A 21,675-nucleotide genomic window follows, 5' to 3' on the forward strand; every position below is an offset into this window, starting at 1 on the left:
ATGTCGTCCGTACAACTGGGGCGAGGTCATGTCCGTGTCTTGTGACCTGCCCTGTGGTGGCGCTACGTTTGCGAATACACAGTGGCGACACGCGGGTCCGACATGTACTACAGGACCGCGGCCGATTTAAGTTACCACCTAGCAAGTGTGGTGTCTAGCGGTGACACCACATGTACAATGTTTGGTTCTTGTGCAATAAATAATTGGAAGTGTTCCCGGACTTTATATACAACCTGTATAATAATGTATGAAGTCATGTTAATTTTTTGTTATTACAAGAGCGCCATTACAAAAATGTTCATATGTGTGTGAAATCTTATGGGACTTAACTGCTACGGTCATCAGTCCCTAAGCTTACACACTACTTAACCTAAATTATCCTAAGGACAAACACACACACCCATGCCCGAGGGAGGACTCGAAACTCTGCCGGGACCAGCCGCACAGTCCATGCCTGCAGCGCCATTACAAACTTCGCTCTCTCTCCTGTTTACTTTCGATGTTAATGGTGGAACTGTATCTGTTTCAGTAATAAAGTGTGTGTGTGTGTGTGTGTCTCATAAATCATAAATATTACTATATGTGATTATAGACCCCCTGTTGGAATTATTTGTGCACTGTAACTACTGTTCCATGTGAAATTGACTAAAATTTTTCAGCATTTAGCATTTTTAGCTGTTCGAGCATCATCGCTGACGAGCTACAGCCGCCACCATTACGTGGCAAATATGAATTTAAACTAACCGTGCAAAAGGCGTACGATCTGCAACGATTTAAATTGTTTCACTTTCAGAACATCAGAAAAGCTGAGCAGTAAAATATCTCAACATTTTCTTACTGAATTTTGACTTAAAGCCCAACTTGAGACTTGGCATAGACTAACGTAGGCGCTTATGATATTTTTGTGAACAGTAAAAGGTTTTCCTGTATAAAGTCAATGAAAGCATTAATTAATATAACAGTAAAGTATTTCTCTCTCGGTCGATATTACTACAGATGCTAAATAAGTTCTACGGTGGCCAACGCGAAGCTTTATGCCTCTCCCTACCTTATACACTACGTGATGAAAAGTATCCGGACACCTGGCTGAAAATGACTTACAAGTTCGTGGTGCCCTCCATCGGCAATGGTGGAATTCAATATGGTGTCGGCCCACCCTTATCCTTGATGACAGCTTCCACTCTTGCAGGCATGCGGTCAATCAGTGCTGGAAGGTTTCTTGGGGAATGGCAGCCTATTCTTCACGGAGTGCTGCACTAGCGAGAGTCGGTCGGTGAGTCGGTCGGCGTTCCAAAACATCCCAGAGGTGTTCCACAGGATTCAGGTCAGGACTCTGTGCAGGCCAGTCCATTACAGGGATTTTATTGTTGTGTAACCACTCCGCCACAGGTCGTGCATTTTGAACAGATGCTCAATCGTGATGAAATATGCAATCGTCATCCTCGAATTGCTCTTCAACAGTGGGAAGCAAGAAGGTGCTTAAAACATCAATGTAGACTTCTGCTGTGATAGTGCCACGCAAAACAACAAGGGATGCAAGCCCCCTCCATGAAAACCAGGACCACACCATAACATCACCGCCTCCGAATTATACTGTAGGCACTGCACTCTGGCAGATGTCGGTCACCGAACAATCGCCGTACCCACACCCTGCCATCGGATCGCCACATTGTGTACCGTGATTCGTGTCTCCACACAACGTATTTCCACTGTTCAGTCGTCCAATGTTTACACCTCTTACACCTAGCAACGCGTCCTTTGGCATTTACCGGCATGATGTGTGGCTTATAAGCAGCCGCTCGACCATGAAACCCAAGTTTTCTCACCTCCCGCCTATCACAGTACTTGCATTGGATCCTGATGCACTTTGGAATTCCTGTGTGATGGTCTGGATAGATTTCTGCCTATCACACATTACGACCGTCTTCAACTGTCGGCGGTCTCTGTCCCTCAACAGACGAGTTCGGCCTGTACGCTTTCGTGCTGTACGTGTCCCTTCACGTTTCCACTTCACTATCACATCTGAAACAGTGGACATAGGGATGTTTAGGGGTGTGGAAATCTCGCGTAAGACATGACACAAGTGACACCCAATCACCTGACCACATTCGGAGTCCGTGAGTTCCGTGGAGCACCCCATTCTGCTCCCTTACGATGTCTAATGACTACTGAGGTCGCTGATATGGAGTACCTGGCAGTAGGTGGCAGCACAATGCACCTAATTTGAATAACGTATGGTTTTGGGGGTGTCAGGATACTTTTGATCATATAGTGTATAAAAATTGCAAAACGTAATAGTCTAAATACAATATAACGGAGCTTATCGGGCAAATAATAACATTCATTATTAACTACATTTTTGTGGTCAAACAAAAATAGACAAAATTTATTTCACTTCGATTTTTAAAGACAGTCTAAAACAACATAGTTTACAAAAAACAATAATGTTTAAACTGAGAGATGGCATAGGTTTCAGACACGGCCTCGATTTTGTCTTGACGTTCTATTCATACTGACGCTGATACTGAGTGGAGCCGTTCGTCGGCTTAAGTCCGCTTGCGATTTACATTCAAGCGCCAAAGAAACAGGTATAGGCATGTCTATTCAAATACAGAGATATGTAAACAAGCAGAAGACGGCGCTGCGGTTGGCGCAGTTGTCAGACCGGTTACTGCTAGTACAATGGCAGGTTATCAAGATTTAAGTGAGTTTGAACGTGGTGTTACAGTCGGCGCACGAGCGATGGGACACAGCATCTCCGAGGTAGCGATGAAGTGGGGATTTTCCCGTACGACATTTCACGAGTGTACCGTGAATATCAGGAATGCGCTAAAACATCAAATCTCCAACATCGCTGCGACCGGAAGCAGATCCTGCAAGAACTGGTCCAACGACGACTGAAGAGAATCGTTCAAAAGTGCAATCCTTCCGCAAATTGATGCAGATTTCAATGCTGGGCCATCGACAAGTGTCAGCGTGCGAACCATTCAACGAAACATCATCGACATGGGCTTTCGGAGCCGAAGGCCAACTCCTGTACCCTTGATGACTGCACGACACTAAGCTTTACGCCTCGCCTCGGCCCTTCAACACCGACATTAGACTATTGATGACTGGAAACATTTTGCCTGGTTGGGTGAGTCTCGTTTCAAATTGTTTCGAGCGGATGGATGTTTACGGGTATGGAGACAACCTCATGAGTCCATGGACCCTGCCTGTCAACAGGGGACTGTTCAAGCTCGTGGAGGCTCTGTAACGGTGTGGGGCGCGTGCAGCGGGAGTGATATGGGACCCCTGTTACGTTTAGTTGCGACTTTGACAGGTGACACGTACATTGTACATTCCGGCCGACTTGGGTAATTCCAACAGAACAATGCGACACCCCGCACGTCCAGAACTGGTACAGAGTGGCTCCAACCCCTCGCAGACTTACGAATTTTGGTCAGTCTAACAGGGTTAATTGTGTCAATTTCTTCCAGCACTACATCAGACCTTAGTCGAGTCCATGCCACGTCGTGTTGCGACACTTCTGCTTGCTCGTGGGGTCCCTACACGATATTAGGCAGGTGTACGAGTTGCTTTGGCTCCTCAGTGTTTTTTATTAACATATTGTGGAATCACAAAATACATATTGCCTTTTTGTGCCCTCTCTGGACGTAGCCGTAACTCAGTGTTGTCTGAGCTGCCTGAGCTCCAATGTGTGGCTGTGATTCGCATGTATGGAGGGCAGTAGGATATATTCAAGTTTCGCCTCCCGTTACGACGTGTGGTGCACAGAGTTTGCATTTCCTTGGTGTAATTGTTTGAGCATTTCTTTACACCAATCGACAAAAGACAGCTAAACGTTGACAGAAAACAGAATGTACTGCAATTAGCGGCTAGTCACACGTCAATCCGTTTTTTGAAACATTCGAGTTTAGTCGAACCTTCACATAATTAATCAGTAGAGGAAGCACGACCATCACAAAATGCTCCAAATGCAATCTGAACAGTCTTTTTGGAGGTCATTAACTACCAAAATTGAACGAAACGATTCGAAGCATGGATTTAAAATGAAAATAAAATTAAAAAAGCATCCTACACTCACTGTAAGTAAAGTACTTGGACATTGCCTGAGTTGGTATTGATTTACCAATAACAAATGACAAAATGTTAAAGCAGTTGTAGGGTCAGATCTCAGTAGCACCATCTAGACGCCGGCCGGAGTGGCCGTGCTGTTCTAGGCGCTACAGTCTGGAACCGAGCGACCGCTACGGTCGCAGGTTCGAATCCTGCCTCGGGCATGGATGTGTGTGATGTCCTTAGGTTAGTTAGGTTTAATTAGTTCTAATTTCTAGGCGACTGATGACCTCAGAATTTAAGTCGCATAGTGCTCAGAGCCATTTGCACCATCTAGACGCTGTTTGTAAAATCTTAAGTAAAGGTGACCGTCTAGATAACTGTATCATTTTCGAATAGCCTGAGATTGGAACTGATACTATCCGATAAGGTACTGATGTGTAGTATGAACAGCAGGGCTGTCCTGAAAGTACGGATGTAGTTTGAGCGGCGAGTGTGTTGCGAGTGAGCTCTTTCTGGGGCTTCGGTAATGTTTTTCTTGTCATTTCCAAGTTGACTCGTAACACATCGTTAATCTAACGTTTATCAACAATTGTTGAAGACGCCTGTGATTTCAGGAAGCACAATTACCTCTTTCTCGGTACATTTATAACTTATTAATTAGTAAACAAGCTGAAAGTGGTTGTTTGCTGCAGGCTACCACAATTCCCTCCAGCACCAAGAATTTTTTCCCTTTCAGGCGAGCTCAGTCCACATAAGAGAGACAAAACAGCTACGACGTCTGTCTCCCGAAGTATGAAACAAATAATTTCCTAGAGAACATCGGCAGGCTATATCGCTTTGGTTCACTACTGACGATAATCCAGTCGTAAGTACTGAGTCTTACGATACGCCAAAAACGGAGCTACCCTAATGCTTTACAAATGAAAAATATTAAAAGATGTGCTTTCAAGTGTTCAGTCGAGTTGTGGATTCGTTTTTTCTGCACAATCTTTCGACAGCCGACCCACTCGTCTTCCATAGGTGTTGCGAGCTGTATTGTTATACAACTTACCTGGCAGAATAGTGTATTGTCTGCCTGGACTCCTATCAGTGTGGGAAGTAGTGTTGGTCTTGCGTCGTTCTTTATAGCCAAGTTCGAATCCCGGCGCCAAAGTGAGTGCCGAATCCAAAACCTTGCTTAAATTGAAACCTCCATTCTGTTTTATTAGGAATACCAACATCTTAATTTCGACAGACTGGTTAAATAAGCTGTGCCAGAAATTTGGCGTTTGCACGATGACGTTTCTCTCGTTGTATTTCATTTTAAGATTATAGTCGAAGGTCTGCAAGGCGACAGATGATTTGCTAGGTTGCTTTACTCGTGTGTGACGCTGATGTCCGTTCTCAGTCTCATGCGTTGTTAATTTTGACTGCAACGCCTGCCTTCAGAACGCTATTTATAGGAGTTGTAATTCTTCGGGCATGCTGTCCATGTGAGGCGCGATCCGATCAATCTTCTTGAATAGTGAAGGGTAGGTGCAAGGAAGATCAGAGCTGCGCTCGATTAAAAACAATAAACCAAATCAACTGTCGCCGAGCACTGCCTCGAATAAAATCATGAAGTAAAACAGAACGAATGCAGTATCGTGATGCAACAGCCAAGCTTTCGCGAAAGCTGAATTAAGAAGTCTATCGAAATGAAGATGTCGGAAAACCTAATAAACGGTGACAGAGGTTCCAATTTAAGTAAAGCTTGGGATCCTAAACTCAGTTTATTAAGACCTCGCCGATCATCACTGGAAGACAGAGAATGTGCGTTTCGTGACATATCAGCGCCGGCTCTGGAAAAGGTGTGATTGGAATCCAGGTAGCGAGTACACATAACGACACAGCTGCCAGCACCTGAACAATACCACTGGGTCACTGTTAATCAACAATGACGATAAAACCTGAGAGATGAAAAATATCATTTGTCAATGAAACTGGGTAGGAAATCTACTAGGGGCATTCAATCATAAATGCAACACACTTTTCTAATAGACCAATTTCGGTTGAAAAAATGCGGAGTTTGTTGTGGGACGTTGTGGAGTATTTCCGCTTCAGCCCCTGTAGTCTCGTGACGTTCCGATTGGTAGCGACGCTATACGTAGACTACAAAACGGCGTCTGTTATGGAGGTGCGTTCCAAACAGACAGCTGTCATTGTGTTTCCTATGGCGGAAAACCAGAGCAACGAGGATATTCATAGGCGCTTGCAGAATGTCTACGGAGACCTGCAGTGAACAAAAGCACGGTGGATCGTTGGGTGACAGTTCTGTCATCATCGCAACAAGGTCGCGCAAACCTGTCTGATCTCCCGCTTGACGATCGACCGCACACTACTGTAACTCCTGCGACGTTGGAACGTGCGGACACTCTCATTCGAGATGATCGACGGATCACAATAAAAAATCTTGTTGCTCAACTAGACCTCTCTGTTGGTAGTGCTGATACACTAGTCCACCTGATGAGGTGTGCATTGTGTATTAAACTGGGGAGCTAGAAACGACGGAGAGGCTTCGTTCCGCCATAGCCCTCAGTGGTTCACAACCCAACAACAGGCCACAGCAGTCCACCTACCCCACCGCCGCCCCACACCGAACCTAGGGTTACTGTGCGGTTCGACCCCCAGTGGAGGGGATCACAAAATTTGTGAATCGTTCTGCTGAATTTTTGTTATAGGGCGATCCATCTGTCCACACACACAACATCGAACGCTTGCGGAAATCTGTGAAATCGTCGATAAAAAAGAGAGGAGCGTCCAGGAGATAGGGACGACCTACCTCTTCCAATATCTATTCAAAACTTCATCTACATCTACATTTATACTCCGCAAGCAACCCAACGGTGTGTGGCGGAGGGCACTTTAGTGCCACTGTCATTACCTCCCTTTCCTGTTCCAGTCGCGTATGGTTCGCGGGAAGAACGACTGCCGGAAAGCCTCCGTGCGCGCTCGAATCTCTCTATTTTTACATTCATGGTCTCCTCGGGAGGTATAAGTAGGGGGAAGCAATATATTCAATACCTCATCCAGAAACGCACCCTCTCTAAACCTGGACAGCAAGCTACACCGCGATGCTGAGCGCCTCTCTTGCAGAGTCTGCCATCTGAGTTTGCTAAACATCTCCGTAACACGCTTACCAAATAACCCTATAACGAAACGCGCCGCTCTTCTTTGGATCTTCCCTATCTCCTCCGTCAACTCGACCTGGTACGGATCCCACACTAATGAGCAATACTCAAGTATAGGTCGAACGAGTGTTTTGTAAGCCACCTCCTTTGTTGATGGACTACATTTTCTCTCTCCCAATGAATCTCAACCTGGTACCCGCCATACCAACAATTAATTTTATATGATCGTTTCACTTCAAATCGTTCCGTACGCATACTCCCAGATATTTTACAGAAGTAACTGCAACCAGTGTTTATTCCGCTATCACATAATCATACAATAAAGGATCCTTTTTTCTATGTATTCGCAATACATTACATTTATCTATGTTAAAGGTCAGTTGCCACTCCCTGCACCGGGTGCCTATCCGCTGCAGATCTTCCTGTATTTCGCTGCAATTTTCTAATGCTGCAACTTCTCTGTATACTACAGCACCATCCGCGAAAAGCCGCATGGAACTTCCGACACTATCTACTAGGCCATTTATATATATTTTGAAAAGCAATGGTCCCATAACACTCCCTTGTGGCACGCCAGAGGTTACTTTAACGTCTGTAGACGTCTCTCCATTGAGAATAACATGCGGTGTTCTGTTTGCTAAAAACTTTTCAATCCAGCCACACAGCTGGTCTGATATTCCGTAGGCTCTTACTTTGTTTATCAGGCGACATTGCGGAACTGTGTCGAACGCCTTCCGGAAGTCAAGGAAAATGACATCTATCTAGGAGCCTGTATCTAATATTTTCTGGGTCTCATGAACAAATAAAGCGAGTTGGGTCTCACACGATCGCTGCTTCCGGAATCCATGTTGATTCCTACAGGGTAGATTCTGGGTTTCCAGAAATGACATGGTACGCGAGCAAAAAACGTTCTAAAATTCTACAACAGATCGATGTCAGAGATATAGGTCTATAGTTTTGCGCATCTGCTCCACGACCCTTCTTGAAAACTGGAACCACCTGTGCTCTTTTCCAATCATTTGGAACCTTCCGTTCCTCTAGAGAGTTGCGGTACACCGCTGTTAGAAGGGGGCCAAGTTCTTTCGTGTACCCTGTATAGAATCGAATTGGTATTCCGTCAGGTCCAGTGGACGTTCCTCTGTTGAGTGATTCCAGCTGCTTTTCTATTCCTTGGACACTTATTTCGATGTCAGCCATTTTTTCGTTTGTGCGAGGATTTAGAGAAGGAACTGCAGTGCGGTCTTCCTCTTGAAACAGCTTTGGAAAAAGATGTTTAGTATTTCAGTTTTACGCGTGTCATCCTCTGTTTCAATGCCATTATCATCCCAGAGTGTCTGGATATGCTGTTTCGATCCACTTACTGATTTAACGTAAGACCAGAACTTGACAGAAAATCCAAGGAAGTTCTGTCAAGTCGGTACTAAGAATTTTACTTTCGAATTCATTGAACGCTTCACGCATAACCCTCCTTACGCTAATTTTGACATCGTTTAGCTTCTGTTTGTCTGAGAGGTTTCGGCTGCGTTTAAATTTGCAGTGAAGCTCTCTTTGCTTTCGCAGTAGTTTCCTAACTTTGTTGTTGAACCACGGTGGGTTTTTCCCGTCCCTCACAGTTTTACTCGGCACCTACCTGTCTAAAACGCATTTTACGATTGCCTTGAACTTTTTCCATTAACATTCAACACTGTCAGTGACGAACAGAAATTTTCGTTTTGATTTGTTAGGTAGTCTGAAATCTGCCTCCTATTACTCTTGCTAAACAGATAAACCTTCCTCCCTTTTTTATATTCCTATTTACTTTCATATTCAGGGATGCTGCAACGGCCTTATGATCACTGATTCCCTGTTCTGCACTTGCAGAGTCGAAAAGTTCGGGTCTGTTTGTTATCAGTAGATCCAAGATATTATCTCCGCGAGTCGGTTCTCTGTATAATTGCTCGAGGTAATTTTCGGATAGTGCACTCAGTATAATGTCACTCGATGCTCTGTCCCTACCACCCATCCTAAACATCTGAGTGTCCCAGTCTATATCTGGTAAATTGAAATCTCCACCTAAGACTATAATATGCTGAGAAAATTTATGTGAAATGTATTCCAAATTTTCTCTCAGTTGTTCTGCCACTAATGCTGCTGAGTCGGGAGGCCGGTAAAAGGAGCCAATTATTTATTAACCTAGCTCGGTTGTTGAGTGTAACCTCCGCCCATAATAATTCACAGGAACTATCCACTTCTATTTCCCTACAGGATAAACTACTACTAACAGCGACAAACACGCCACCACCGGTTGCATGCAATCTATCCTTTCTAAACACCGTCTGTGCCTTTGTAAAAATTTCGGCAGAATTTATCTCTGGCTTGAGCCAGCTTTCCGTACCTATAACGATTTCAGCTTCGGTGCTTTCTATAAGCGCTTGAAGATCCGGTACTTTACCAACGCGGTTTCGACAGTTTACAATTACAATACCGATTGCTGCTTGGTCCCCGCATGTCCTGACTTTGCCCCGCACCTTTTGAGGCTGTTGCCCTTTCTGTACTTGCCCGAGGCCATCTAACCTAAAAAACCGCCCAGTCCACGCTAAATAACCCCTGCTACCCGTGTAGCCGCCTGCTGTGTGTAGTGGACTCCTGACCTATCCAGTGGAACCCGAAACCCCACCACCCTATGGCGCAAGTCGAGGAATCTGCAGCCCACACGGTCGCAGAACCGTCTCAGCCTCTGATTCAGACCCCCCACTTGTCTCTGTACCAAAGGTCCGCAGTCAGTCCTGTCGACGATGCTGCAGATGGTGAGCTCTGCTTTCATCCCGCTAGCGAGACTGGCAGTCTTCACCAAATCAGATATCCGCCGGAAGCCAGAGAGGATTTCCTCCGATCCATAGCGACACACATCATTGGTGCCGACATGAGCGACCACCTGCAGATGGGTGCACCCTATACCCTTCATGGCATCCGGAAGGACCCTTTCCACATCTGGAATGACTCCCCCCGGTATGCACACGGAGTGCACATTGGTTTTCTTCCCCTCCCTTGCAGCCATATCCCTAAGGGGCCCTATTACGCGCCTGATCACCCTCTGCGACCGCCCGGATATTGCAGACAGAGGGCAACCTTTGGAACAGGACAAGCAACCATGTCCGGCCGAAGATCAGTATCAGCTGGAGACAGAGCCTGAAACCGGTTCGTCAGACAAACTGGAGAGGCCTTCCGTTCAGCCCTCCGGAATGTCTTTCGCCCCCTGCCACACCTCGAGACGACCTCCCACTCTACCACAGGTGAAGGGTCAGCCTCCATGTGGGCAGTATCCCGGGCAGCCACAGCCGTATTCCGATCGTGGGATCCGTGGGACGAGCTGGCTGTCCCCGACAAACCCCCGTCCGGACCCCCACAGTGATGCTCATTGGCAACAGCTTCAAGCTGTGTGACCGAAGCCAACACTGCCTGAATCTGGGAGCGAAGGGATGCCAACTCAGCCCACATCCGAACACAGCAGTCGCAGTCCCTATCCATGCTAAATATTGCTGTGCAAAGAACGTCTGAACTAATCTACAGAGAGCACAAACAATTCGACACAAAATTTAAACGGTTATTAAAATACAAGTACTGCTTAGTAAATGTAGCAATGCTGCTACTTGCGCACTGCTGACACACTGCTCGGCGACAGAAAGCTAACTGTACTGTCAGTAACGTACAAAGACTATTTGAAAGAAATAAACAAATGACAGACGACTATGCGACTTTACACGTCATAGATATTAAAATGCAAATCTGCCCCTGCTAAATAAGAAACTACACAATGATTTGGCGGATTTAACTAAACAAGTGCGCTAAGAACACTCAAACAAATTTTCAACTTGACTACCACGGTTATATGAACTTGAGGTTACGTGGAAAAATGGAAAAATTGACTCTCTTGATACTCTAACGATGTTTTTGACTGACGTAGCGATGGTGTACCAGGGTTATGGGCAAAAGTAATTGATGCCGGCGGCTTATACAGCAAGAGGAATAAAGCATGAAAAAGACGTGACTGGCGAGTAAGGTAAGTAAAGTTACTACTTTCATCTGTAATTAATTGAAGCTTAGTAATGGTTCTTCTTTTGTAGTTGGTCATGTGAACGCTGTAACACAGTGGTCGTCTAACTACGGGCCGCGAGCCGCATGAGGCCCGAACCAAGTATTCGTGCGGTTTTCAATAGTATTTTATAATATCGAGCATCCAGCAACTAACAACCGAATCCAAAACGTCAACTATAGTTAAGAACTTCTTAAAAGTGTAGATTTCATACTGTTGGTCCATTCGGCCGTGAGCTGAGTAAAGTTGGCTGCTTACCACAGGGTAGAAGGATTCTTTTGTTGTTTCTCCTCCAGTACTGGCAACTCACGGGCGTGCGCGAACGTACCATGCAGCTGCTACGTATAAATTTTGACATCGAAGTAACATGGATTCGTGAATACGCATTACTGAGGGTCATCTTCAATGCGGTTCACATTCGTAGCTACGCAAATGAAACTGAATTAAGCCGTTTTAATACACTACTGACCATTAAAATTGCTGCACCAAGAAGAAATGCAGACGATAAACGGGTATTCATTGGACAAATATACTATACTAGAACTGACATGTCATTCCACTTTCACGCAGTTTGGGTGCATAGATCCTCAGAAATCAGTACCCAGAAAAACCACCACTCGCAGTAATGACGGCCTTCGTACGCCTGGACATGGAGTCAAACAGAGCTTCGATGGCGTGTACAGGTACAGCCAACTTCAACACGACACCGCAGTTCATCAAGAGTAGTGACTAGCGTATTGTTACGAGCCAGTTACTCGGCCACCATTGACCAGACGTTTTCAGTTGGTGAGAGATCTGGAGAATGTGCTGGCCAGGGCAGCTGTCGAACATTTTCTGTATCCAGAAAGGCCCGTACAGGACCTGCAACATGCGGTCGTGCATTATCCTGCTGAAATGTAGGGTTTCGCAGGGATCGAATGATGGGTAGAGCCACGGGTCGTAACACATCTGAAATGTAACGTCTACTGTTTAAAGTGCCGTCAATGCGGACAAGAGGTGACCGAGACGTGTAACCAATGGCACCCCATACCATCACGCCGGGTGATATGCCAGTATGGCGATGACGAGTACACGCTTCCAATGTGCGTTCAACGCGATGTCGCCAAACACGGATTCGACCATCATGATGCTGTAAACAGAACCTGGAGTCATACGAAAAAATTACGTTTTGCCATTCGTGCACCATAAGTACACCATCGCAGGCGCTCCTGTCTGTGATGCAGCGTCAAGGGTAACCACAGCCATGGTCTGCGAGCTGATAGTCCATGATACTGCAAACGTCGTCGAACTGTTCGTGCAGATGGCTGTTGTCTTGCAAACGTCCCCATCTGTTGACTCAGGGATCGAGACGTGGCTGCACGATCCGTTGCAGCCATGCGGATAAGATGCCTGTCATCTCGACTGCTAGTGATACGAGGCCGTTGTGATCCAGCACGGCGTTCCGTATTACCCTCCTGAACCCACCGATTCCATATTCTGCTAACAGTCATTGGGCCGGCCGCTGGTGGCCGAGCGGTTCTGGCGCTACAGTCTGGAACCGCGCGACCGCTACGGTCGCAGGTTCGAATCCTGCCTCGGGCATGGATGTGTGTGTTGTCCTTAGGTTAGTTAGGTTTAAGTAGTTCTAGGTTCTAGGGGACTTATGACCTCAGCAGTTGAGTCCCATAGTGCTCAGAGCCATTTAACAGTCATTGGGTCTCGACCAACGCGAGCAGCGAAGTCGCGATACGAAAAACCACAATCGCGATAGGCTACAATCCGACCTTTATCAAATTCGGATACGTGATGGTACGCATTTCTCCTCCTTACACGAGGCATCACAACAACGTTTCACCAGGCAACGCCGGTCAACTGCTCTTTATGTATGAGAAATCGGTTGGAAACTTTCCTCATGTCAGGAAATTGTAAGTGTCGCCACCGACACCAACCTTGTGTGAATGCTCTGAAAAGCTAATCATTTGCATTTCACAGCATCTTCTTCCTGTCGGTTAAATTTCGCGTCTGTAGCACGTCATCTTCGTGGTGTAGCAGTTTTAATGGTCAGTAGTGTACATTGCAGTTAGTAGGAGGAAAATTACATTCAAAATATTTAGTAAACTTTTGCGACCGCGTCTCATATTGCATAAGGCATTTAAATATAGTACAATTACTGTTATTAATTAGTAAGCCGTCACGCACACAGACCGAACAACAACACTTCGTCAGTGTCACAACTATAGAGTAGTTGAGGGTGGCAGCAATATGAAACAGAGAACAGTCGACACGAAGTGTTTCGCATGGTGCCGACTTTTAACGAGCGGTACTAAGGAGCTGGTGGCCACATGATCGCGCCCATACTGTAACTATTGCGAGCTCATAAGATACTAAGTTATGTATGCTCCTAAATAATAACGATATCGGTACAGATGCAGCCAAAGTACAGGCCCAGAGTCTCAGTATTGGCTCTTGATCAAAAATGTTTGACGACCAGTGTTATAAACACTATCCACAGCTCGCGCCGCATGTGTCGTGTGGTCGACATCGAGCCACAGTTTCTATATACAGGGTGATTTTTTCCACCGTGCACAAACCCTAGGCATTGATCGATTAGAGGATACGGAACAAAAAAGGTCTAATGAACTTCCGTCCGGAAATGCATGGTTTGCACCCCATAGATCATTTATTCAATCATGCTTTGCTACAAAGACTGCGGTCTAATACGCGCTGTACCATGCAGCCACAGTTGCAGTACACATTCTTTTCTCCTAGAGGATGGTACTCCCTCTTGCCATAGTAATTGGTGATGTTATGTCCGATTCACTTCTCGTGGTGACTCATCTTGTAGCCGGCCGCGGTGGTCTAGCGGTTCTAGGCGCGCAGTCCGGAACCGCGCGACTGCTACGGTCGCAGGTTCGAATCCTGCCTCGGGCATGGATGTGTGTGATGTCCTTAGGTTAGTTAGGTTTAAGTAGTTCTAAGTTCTAGGGGACTGATGACCACAGATGTTAAGTCCCATAGTGCTCAGAGCCATTTGGACCATTTTGTCATCTTGTAGTGGATGTGATACAGCGTTGTGCGCAATGGTTCCGTCGCCGGCCGGAGTTGCCAGGCGGTTCTAGGCACTTCAGTCTGGAACCGCGCGACCGCTACGGTCGCAGGTTCGAATCCTGCCTCGGGCATGGCTGTGTGTGATGTCCTTAGGTTAGGTAGGTTTAAGTAGTTCTAAGTTCTAGGGGACTGATGACCTCAGATGTTAAGTCCCACAGTGCTCAGAGACATTTGAATCATTTTTGGTTCCGTATTTGAATCGAGACCTTGCCGACTTGGTGTTTACTTACGGAAAGGCAAATGACAACGGGCGGCGAGCGGCAAGATTGTGTCAGGAGACCTATCCCCGCTGACAACAGCAGCATTCAATGTTTGCAGCAGTGCGTCGTCGTTTGTCTGACACAGGATCGTTTCAGGAAGCAGGAAATCATGAAGGACGTCCCCGAAATGTTCGGATACCAGGCTTGGAGGAAAATGTGATTAACACTGTGGAAGGCGACGCCGTGTCAGTACCAGGCAGTTGTTTGCCAGCATAGGGTAAGCCAGACGCTCGTGTGGGACATTCTCCATGACAACTGTTACTATCCTCATCACTTAGAGCGTGTGCAGGGCTTACTAACGACAGACTTTCCACATCGGGAGCAATTTTGCCACGGGTTTCTTCACCAGGCAACGACGATTCTGGGATTTGTGTCATCCATCTATTCACAGATGAGGCCACCTTTACGGTGATTGGTATTTTCAACTTTCATAACAGCCATCTGTGGATAGTATGCAGAACCCCATGATATGGTGACAGCGAATCATCAGCATCGGTGCTGCCGGGATATGTGGGCTCGGATAATTGGCGACCCTATTTTGGGACCAGTCTTCCTTCTACGTCGCCTAACAGGCCGGAACTATCGGCGCATCTTGAGAATGACTTGGCCTCCCCTGATGGAAGAAGTGCCATTGGTGATTCGAGGGGTTACGTGGTTGCTACATGGTACTCCAGCCCACTTCGTCGTTAACGTCCGGAAGCTTCTCAATCGTGTCTTCCCTGGTCGATGGATCGGACGAGGGAGTCTAGTTGCATGGCCTGCCCGTTCACCGGATCTCACCCTGTGTTATGGGTCCATGTCAAAAGTATCGTGTATGCAGAGCCCATTACAGATGTGGAGACACTGGAGCAGCGTATTCATGCTGCCCTTCACACTCTTCGGATGCAGCCTGCTCGATGTGAACGTGTGAGACAGAACACGGCAAGTACAAGCATGAGCTGAGGCACATGGAAACCATTATCAACACTAACTGTGACTGCGTGGTACAGCGCGTATTAGACCGCAGTCTCTGTAACAAAGCATGATTGAGTAAATGGTCTCTAGCATGGAAACCATGCATTTCCGGACAGGAGTTCATTAGACATTTTTTCTACCGTATCCTCTCATCGATCAATCCCTAGAGTTTGTACACGGTGGAAAGATGCACCCTGTATATCATTAGGGGTCCGCGCTTTCGATAGGCAATGTACGTAAAAATGGTTCAAATGGCTCTGAGCACTATGGGACTTAACATCTGAGGCCATCAGTCCCTTAGACTTAGAACTACTTAAACCTAACGTACCTAAGGACATCACACACATCCATGCCGTGGCAGGATTCGAGCCTGCGACCGTAGCAGCAGCGTGGTTCCGGACTGAAGCGCCTAGGAGCGCTCGACCACAGCGGCCGGCCGCAATGTATGTAGCGTATGTGGTGCTGCAAGCGGGAAAACAGCAAAGCAGTACTTATCTAAAACTGTTGAGTTACTGTTTCATTGTGCCCTTGAACCAATAGTCCACAACGCTTACAGTTGCTTCTATAAAATTTATAACTGGGTCCCGGTGGAGGTTCGAGTCCTCCATCGGACATGGGTGTGTATTTGTCATTACAAGGGAACCTCCCCATCGCACCCACCTCAGATTTAGTTACAAGTTGGCACAGTGGATAGCCCTTGAAAAACTGAACACAGATCAATCGAGAAAACAGGAAGAAGTTGTGTGGAACTACGAAAAAATCAGCAAAATATACAAATTGAATAGTACATGCGCAAAATAGGCAACATCAAGAACAGTGTGAGCACAGGAGCGCCGTGGTCCCGTGGTTAGCGTGAGCAGCTGCGGACCGAGAGGTCCTTGGTTCAAGTCTTCCCTCGAGTGAAAATTTCTGCCGGCACGATAGCTCAGCGTGTTCGGTCAGAGGGTTAGCTGCCCTCTGTAATAAAAAAAAAAGCTGAGTGAATGGATCAATAACGAACTTCAATGGGCGTCAGGGGACGTCCGCCACGAACAATTGCAACGAACTATAACGAACAAAATGAGATTAAAAAAAATAAAGTGAAAAGTTTACTTTCTTTATTTTCGCAAAGTTATGATCTGTCCGTTCGTTCATTGACGTCTCTGTTCACTGTAATAAGTTTAGTGTCTGTGTTTTGCGACCGCACCGCAAAACCGTGCGATTAGTAGACGAAAGGACGTGCCTCTGCAATGGGAACCGAAAACATTTGATCCCAAGGTCATAGGTCAACCGATTCCTCCACAGGAAAACACGTCTGATATATTCTATACGACACTGGTGACGGCATGTGCGTCACATGACAGGAATATGTTGTCGACCCACCTACCTTGTACACTTGGCGAATGGGTAAAAAGATTCTTCTACCTCGCCCGATTTAGGTTTTCTTGTGGGTGTGATAACCACTCCAAAAAAAGTGATGAAAACGTAAGAGTTTGACATATAAACTGAAAATAAAAAATTAAACTTTTCACTCGAGGGAAGACTTGAACCAAGGACCTCGTTCCGCAGGTGCTTACGCTAACCACGGGACCACGGCGCTCCTGAGCTTGCACTATCCTTGATGTTGCCTATCTGGCGCATGGACTGCTCAGTTTGTATATTTTGCTTTTATTTTTCGTAGTTCCACACAACTTCTTCCTGTTTTCTCGATTGATCTGTGTTCAGTTTTTCAAGGCCTATCCACTGTGCCAACTTATAACTAAATCTGAGGGGGGTGCGATGTGGAGGTTCCCTTGTTAGGATAATTTACGTTAAGTAGTGTGTAAGCTTAGGGACTGATGACCTTAGCAGTTAAGTCCCATAAGATTTCACACAGATTTGAACATTTTTTATAACTGGGACTTTCTTTTATGGACATCCTGTACTTGAGAGAATTTCTCGCAGCAATGCCGGAAGTAATGTGTGTTCGCGTTTATCACAAGTACGAATAGGAAGAAGAGCTATCCGCTGTTGCATTACATTCTGCTGTCGCCGAAAGAGATCTCTTTGACCGCTACTGTACAAAGTGACAAGTCTGCGAGCGCGGCCGCGTCCGTGTCAGTGGAATGAACATTCGGCACGGCGTCTGAGGGACGCACGAGTTTCGCTTGAGTGAGTCGCGGCTCCGCTTGTGTTGCAGACGGCGTGTGCGTCCCGCGGCCCGTTAGCTGGAGAGCCGCCAGGCCCCGAAGAGGCGAGGGCCCTCACTGCCCGACATGGACGGCGCCTCGCCCCGACTGCTGCTGCTGCCGTTGGCGCTGCTCGCCGCTGCCGGGCCCACAGGTAGGCACTTCTGCCGACAGGAGTACCAACATCTGCCGCAACGTCCTCGCCCTATACTGAAAGTGTGAATTTATTTTCAAATATGTTTTGTGTTTCAACGTAATCTTGTAAGGGTACAGATGTATCGAATCTTACCTTTACCCATCTCTGCTGCACTCAAGACGAAAGGTTTTTACCAAAGAAAAATCGCCAGACAGCCGTACGCTTTCGGAAGTTATTTTATTTGACAATCAGTTCCGGCATCTCATTAATGTTCAGGCCCCTGTGCAGTGTATGTATAGAGGATCAGATACATCGATGTATGCGCAACCAGAACCATTAATACCTGGCATTAGTGATTTTTTTTTGTGGTATGTACTTCGAAGTACACACTCCATAAAAAAATTCACGGAATCCAGATACTGGTCGCTCCGCTTATGAATCCGTCGACGTGTGTGACTGTCTATACATTGAGTGCATAGGGGCCTGAAGATGGCAGTAATGAGATGCAGGAACTGGCCGTCTAAATAAAATAATTTCTGAAAAAATGCTTCAAATGGCTCTGAGCACTATGGGACTTAACTTCTGAGGTCATCAGTCCCCTAGAACTTAGAACTACTTAAACCTAACTAACTTAAGGACATTACACACATCCATGCCCGACGCAGGATTCGAACCTGCAACCGTAGCGGTCACGTGGTTCCAGACTGCAGCGCCTAGAACCGCTCGGCCACACCGGCCGGCAATTTCTGAAAACATAGGGCTATTAGGCGATTTTTCTTTGGTAAATATCTGACCGGCTGCTGTTCCGTATCTACTATAGATCAACAAAGATCAAGACCAATGGTGTCGCGGGGATGTCCTGTCAGCCAAAGTGCGGGATGAGCTTTCGACCACTGCAAAAGACGCGTGGGATGTCAATCTGGGACATCGGATCACGCAGCGAACTATGAGTAAGGAGCGAATCCAATAGGCGCGAATAGGGAGGCGAGGTAGTTATTTTACACTTAATACTATCTGTCAAACCCGAAATTTCCCTGGTATTAATTTTACCAATTTTCTAGCAGAAACGTACACTTTCCGTATGCTGAGCGTGTTTACAACACGGTTTTGTAAACGTTTCTAAAGCAACGCCTCTTCGTAGCTCTGCATAAGACGGCTATTGTTTTCGTTTACAGCCGTTTGCGCTTCACAGTTAAAAGCTATCAAAAGCGCGGCCAGGTGTCTCGGATTTCCTTGACTCGACTCACTCCTCTTAGCAGTTAAAAATACATGTATTAAAACTTCATGCATGATGCGGCATTATTTTATGCATTTCATTGCAAATGACGCCATATTTCTTGAACTATGTGTTCTACAATGATATGTATATTCAGCGGCATATGTAGATACTGTCTGCAAATTCCCTAAATCGTTTCAGGCAAATGCCGGGATGGTTCCTTTGAAAGGGCACGGCCGATTTCCTTCCCAATCCTTCCCTAACCCGAGCTTGCGCTCCGTCTCTAATGACCTCGTTGTCGACGGGACGTTAAACACTAACCACCACCACCACCGAGTAGAGTAACTAATTTAAATGTCATGCATGACACTGTAGTTTTTCAGGCAACTCACTGCTTATGACGTTACATTGCCTGATCTATATGTTGTACAATGACACAATTTTCTAGGTACATTCAGCGGAATATGTCGCCACTGGCTGCAAAATCTGTTGCGAATAGAGTTAGTGGCACAAAAGTAATAAATTTAAATGTCATACATGATGCGGGAGTATTTCGCATCTCATTGTTTACGTCGTTTTATGTCTCGAACTATGACAGGTACGTGATTCTTACCTTCACAGCGATTGTTACCTGACAGTAAAGGATATGTATACGACGTTTGGTTGTAATCGCTAAAATGGTTTAGGGGGAGATGTGGAACATACAAACACACATACATACATTTTGATAATATGTATTGATTATGTAACATGAATCAGTATATTTTTCTTTAAAGTGTCCGAACGGAATATTAACGAGCAATGGCTAATTCTAGTGAAAAAGTGAATAGTGTCAGTGTCCATTAAAGTTGAGTGGACTTTAAATAGACATAGAGACCATTCTCATGAACCCAAGACGTCATAAATCTTTGTTATTCATAAACTATATATTGTCAAGATCCCTTCTGCAGCATAACGTGTTTATTAAGTTACTTAAACTTGTAGTAGTAAATTGGGAGGACGTATGTCACACACGCATACGGTTATGGAAATTATTCTAGTGAATGTGTACCTCGATAGTAAATTGTCCGGAAAATGTTGTCTACCAGCCGTCCGAACAGGCCATGAAGGTCCAACGGCACCGACCGACCGCCGTGTCATCCTCAGGCCACAGGCGTCACTGGGTGCGTGCAGGGAGGAACATATGGTCAGCACACCACTCTCCCTGCCGTATGTCAGTTTATGAGGCAGGAGCCGCTACTTCTCCATCAAGGAGCTCCTCAGTTTGCCTCACAAGGTCTGAGTGCACCCCACTTGCCAACAGAGCTCAGCAGACCGGATGGTCACCCGTCCAAATGCTAGCCCAGCCCGACAGCGCTTGACTTCGGTGATCTGTCGAGAACCGGTGTTACCAATGGGGCAAGGCCGCTGGCGTTTACCAGTAGTACGATGCCGAATTAATACGATAACCAACACGAGGTCAAACAAATCAACAGCTCATCAAATCGTCAGAAACGACGGATCAACTTAGAGGAAGTGGTTAAAAACGTGGTAATACCGCTAGAAATCCGTGCTTGGACATAAATTCAGATGCTAGCCAACCCTGCAGGTTACACTGTTGTGGTTGACCACGAAGACCACCTGTCCTCAATACGGCGCAACTGTATGTTGTAGTCAGAACAGTGTTCTGTGTAGTTGAGAGTGCACTGTGCCGGAGCTAAGTAAATTCGAATGCGGGAAAATTTTGGTGCTCGAATGGCGGGTGCTTCCGTAATCAAGGGAGCGGAAATGTTTGGTGTTTCACGAGGCACGGTATCCAAGATTTGTACTGCACATATCGGAAGCGGAAAAACATCATCCGCTAAGGCACAACGCTGACAAAGTGTGTGCTGAATGATCGTGACTGAAGAGGATTGTGACGAAAAAAAGGGGTGGGGGGGGGCGACAGCTACAAAAGTCACCACAGAACTTAAAGTTGCACTCGCGAACCCTGCAGTTCCAAAACAGCACTAAGAGGTCTCCATAATCAGAGAATTGCAAAATGAGCTTTAATTCCAAAACGAACCATCAGTTATGCAGACGTCTCTAACAGGAAAACGTGGTGCCGAAGTCATAAAATCTGGATTATGGAGTAATCGAATAATGTCATTTGATCGGATGAGTCTTGTTTCACACTGTTTCCAACTTACGGCAAGAGTACAACGTGACAGAGAGTCGATGATGATTTTGGTAGGCGCATTGTTGTAATCCGTGGGGCCGGCCGTGGTGACCGAGCGGTTCTAGGTGCTTCAGTCCGGAACAGCGCAACTGCTACGGTCGCAGGTTCGAATCCTGCCTCGGGCATGGATATATGTGATGTCCTTAGGTTAGTTAGGTTTAAGTAGTTCTAAGTTCTAGGGGATCGATGACCTGAGATGTTAAGTCCCATAGTGCTCAGGGCCATTTGAACCATTTTTTGTAATCCATGGGCCCCATGGTTACTCTGCAAGGTTGATGAAGTCACCTGATGAAGTCACCGCAGAACTGAAAGTTGCACTCGTGGACCCTGCAGCCCCAAATTAGCACTAAGAGATCACCATAATCCGAGAATTGCAAAATGAGCTTTTAATTCCA

At 46.2% G+C, this 21,675-nt stretch overlaps 1 protein-coding gene across 3 annotated transcripts in view; it reads left to right on the forward strand.

Moving 5' to 3' along the window:
* The window catches only part of LOC126195101 (phospholipase A1 member A-like), a 156,752-nt gene that overhangs the window by 41,303 nt on the left and 93,774 nt on the right, over positions 1 to 21,675 (forward strand). For all 3 annotated transcript variants that reach the window (XM_049933570.1, XM_049933568.1, XM_049933567.1), the window contains one exon: positions 17,743 to 17,885. In XM_049933570.1, the coding sequence (XP_049789527.1) occupies positions 17,819 to 17,885 (67 nt within the window). In that variant the 5' untranslated portion in view covers positions 17,743 to 17,818. The remainder of the gene's footprint in view (positions 1 to 17,742; positions 17,886 to 21,675) is intronic.

Source organism: Schistocerca nitens, chromosome 7, assembly GCF_023898315.1.
Source record: "Schistocerca nitens isolate TAMUIC-IGC-003100 chromosome 7, iqSchNite1.1, whole genome shotgun sequence".
NCBI classification, from domain to species: domain Eukaryota; kingdom Metazoa; phylum Arthropoda; class Insecta; order Orthoptera; family Acrididae; genus Schistocerca; species Schistocerca nitens.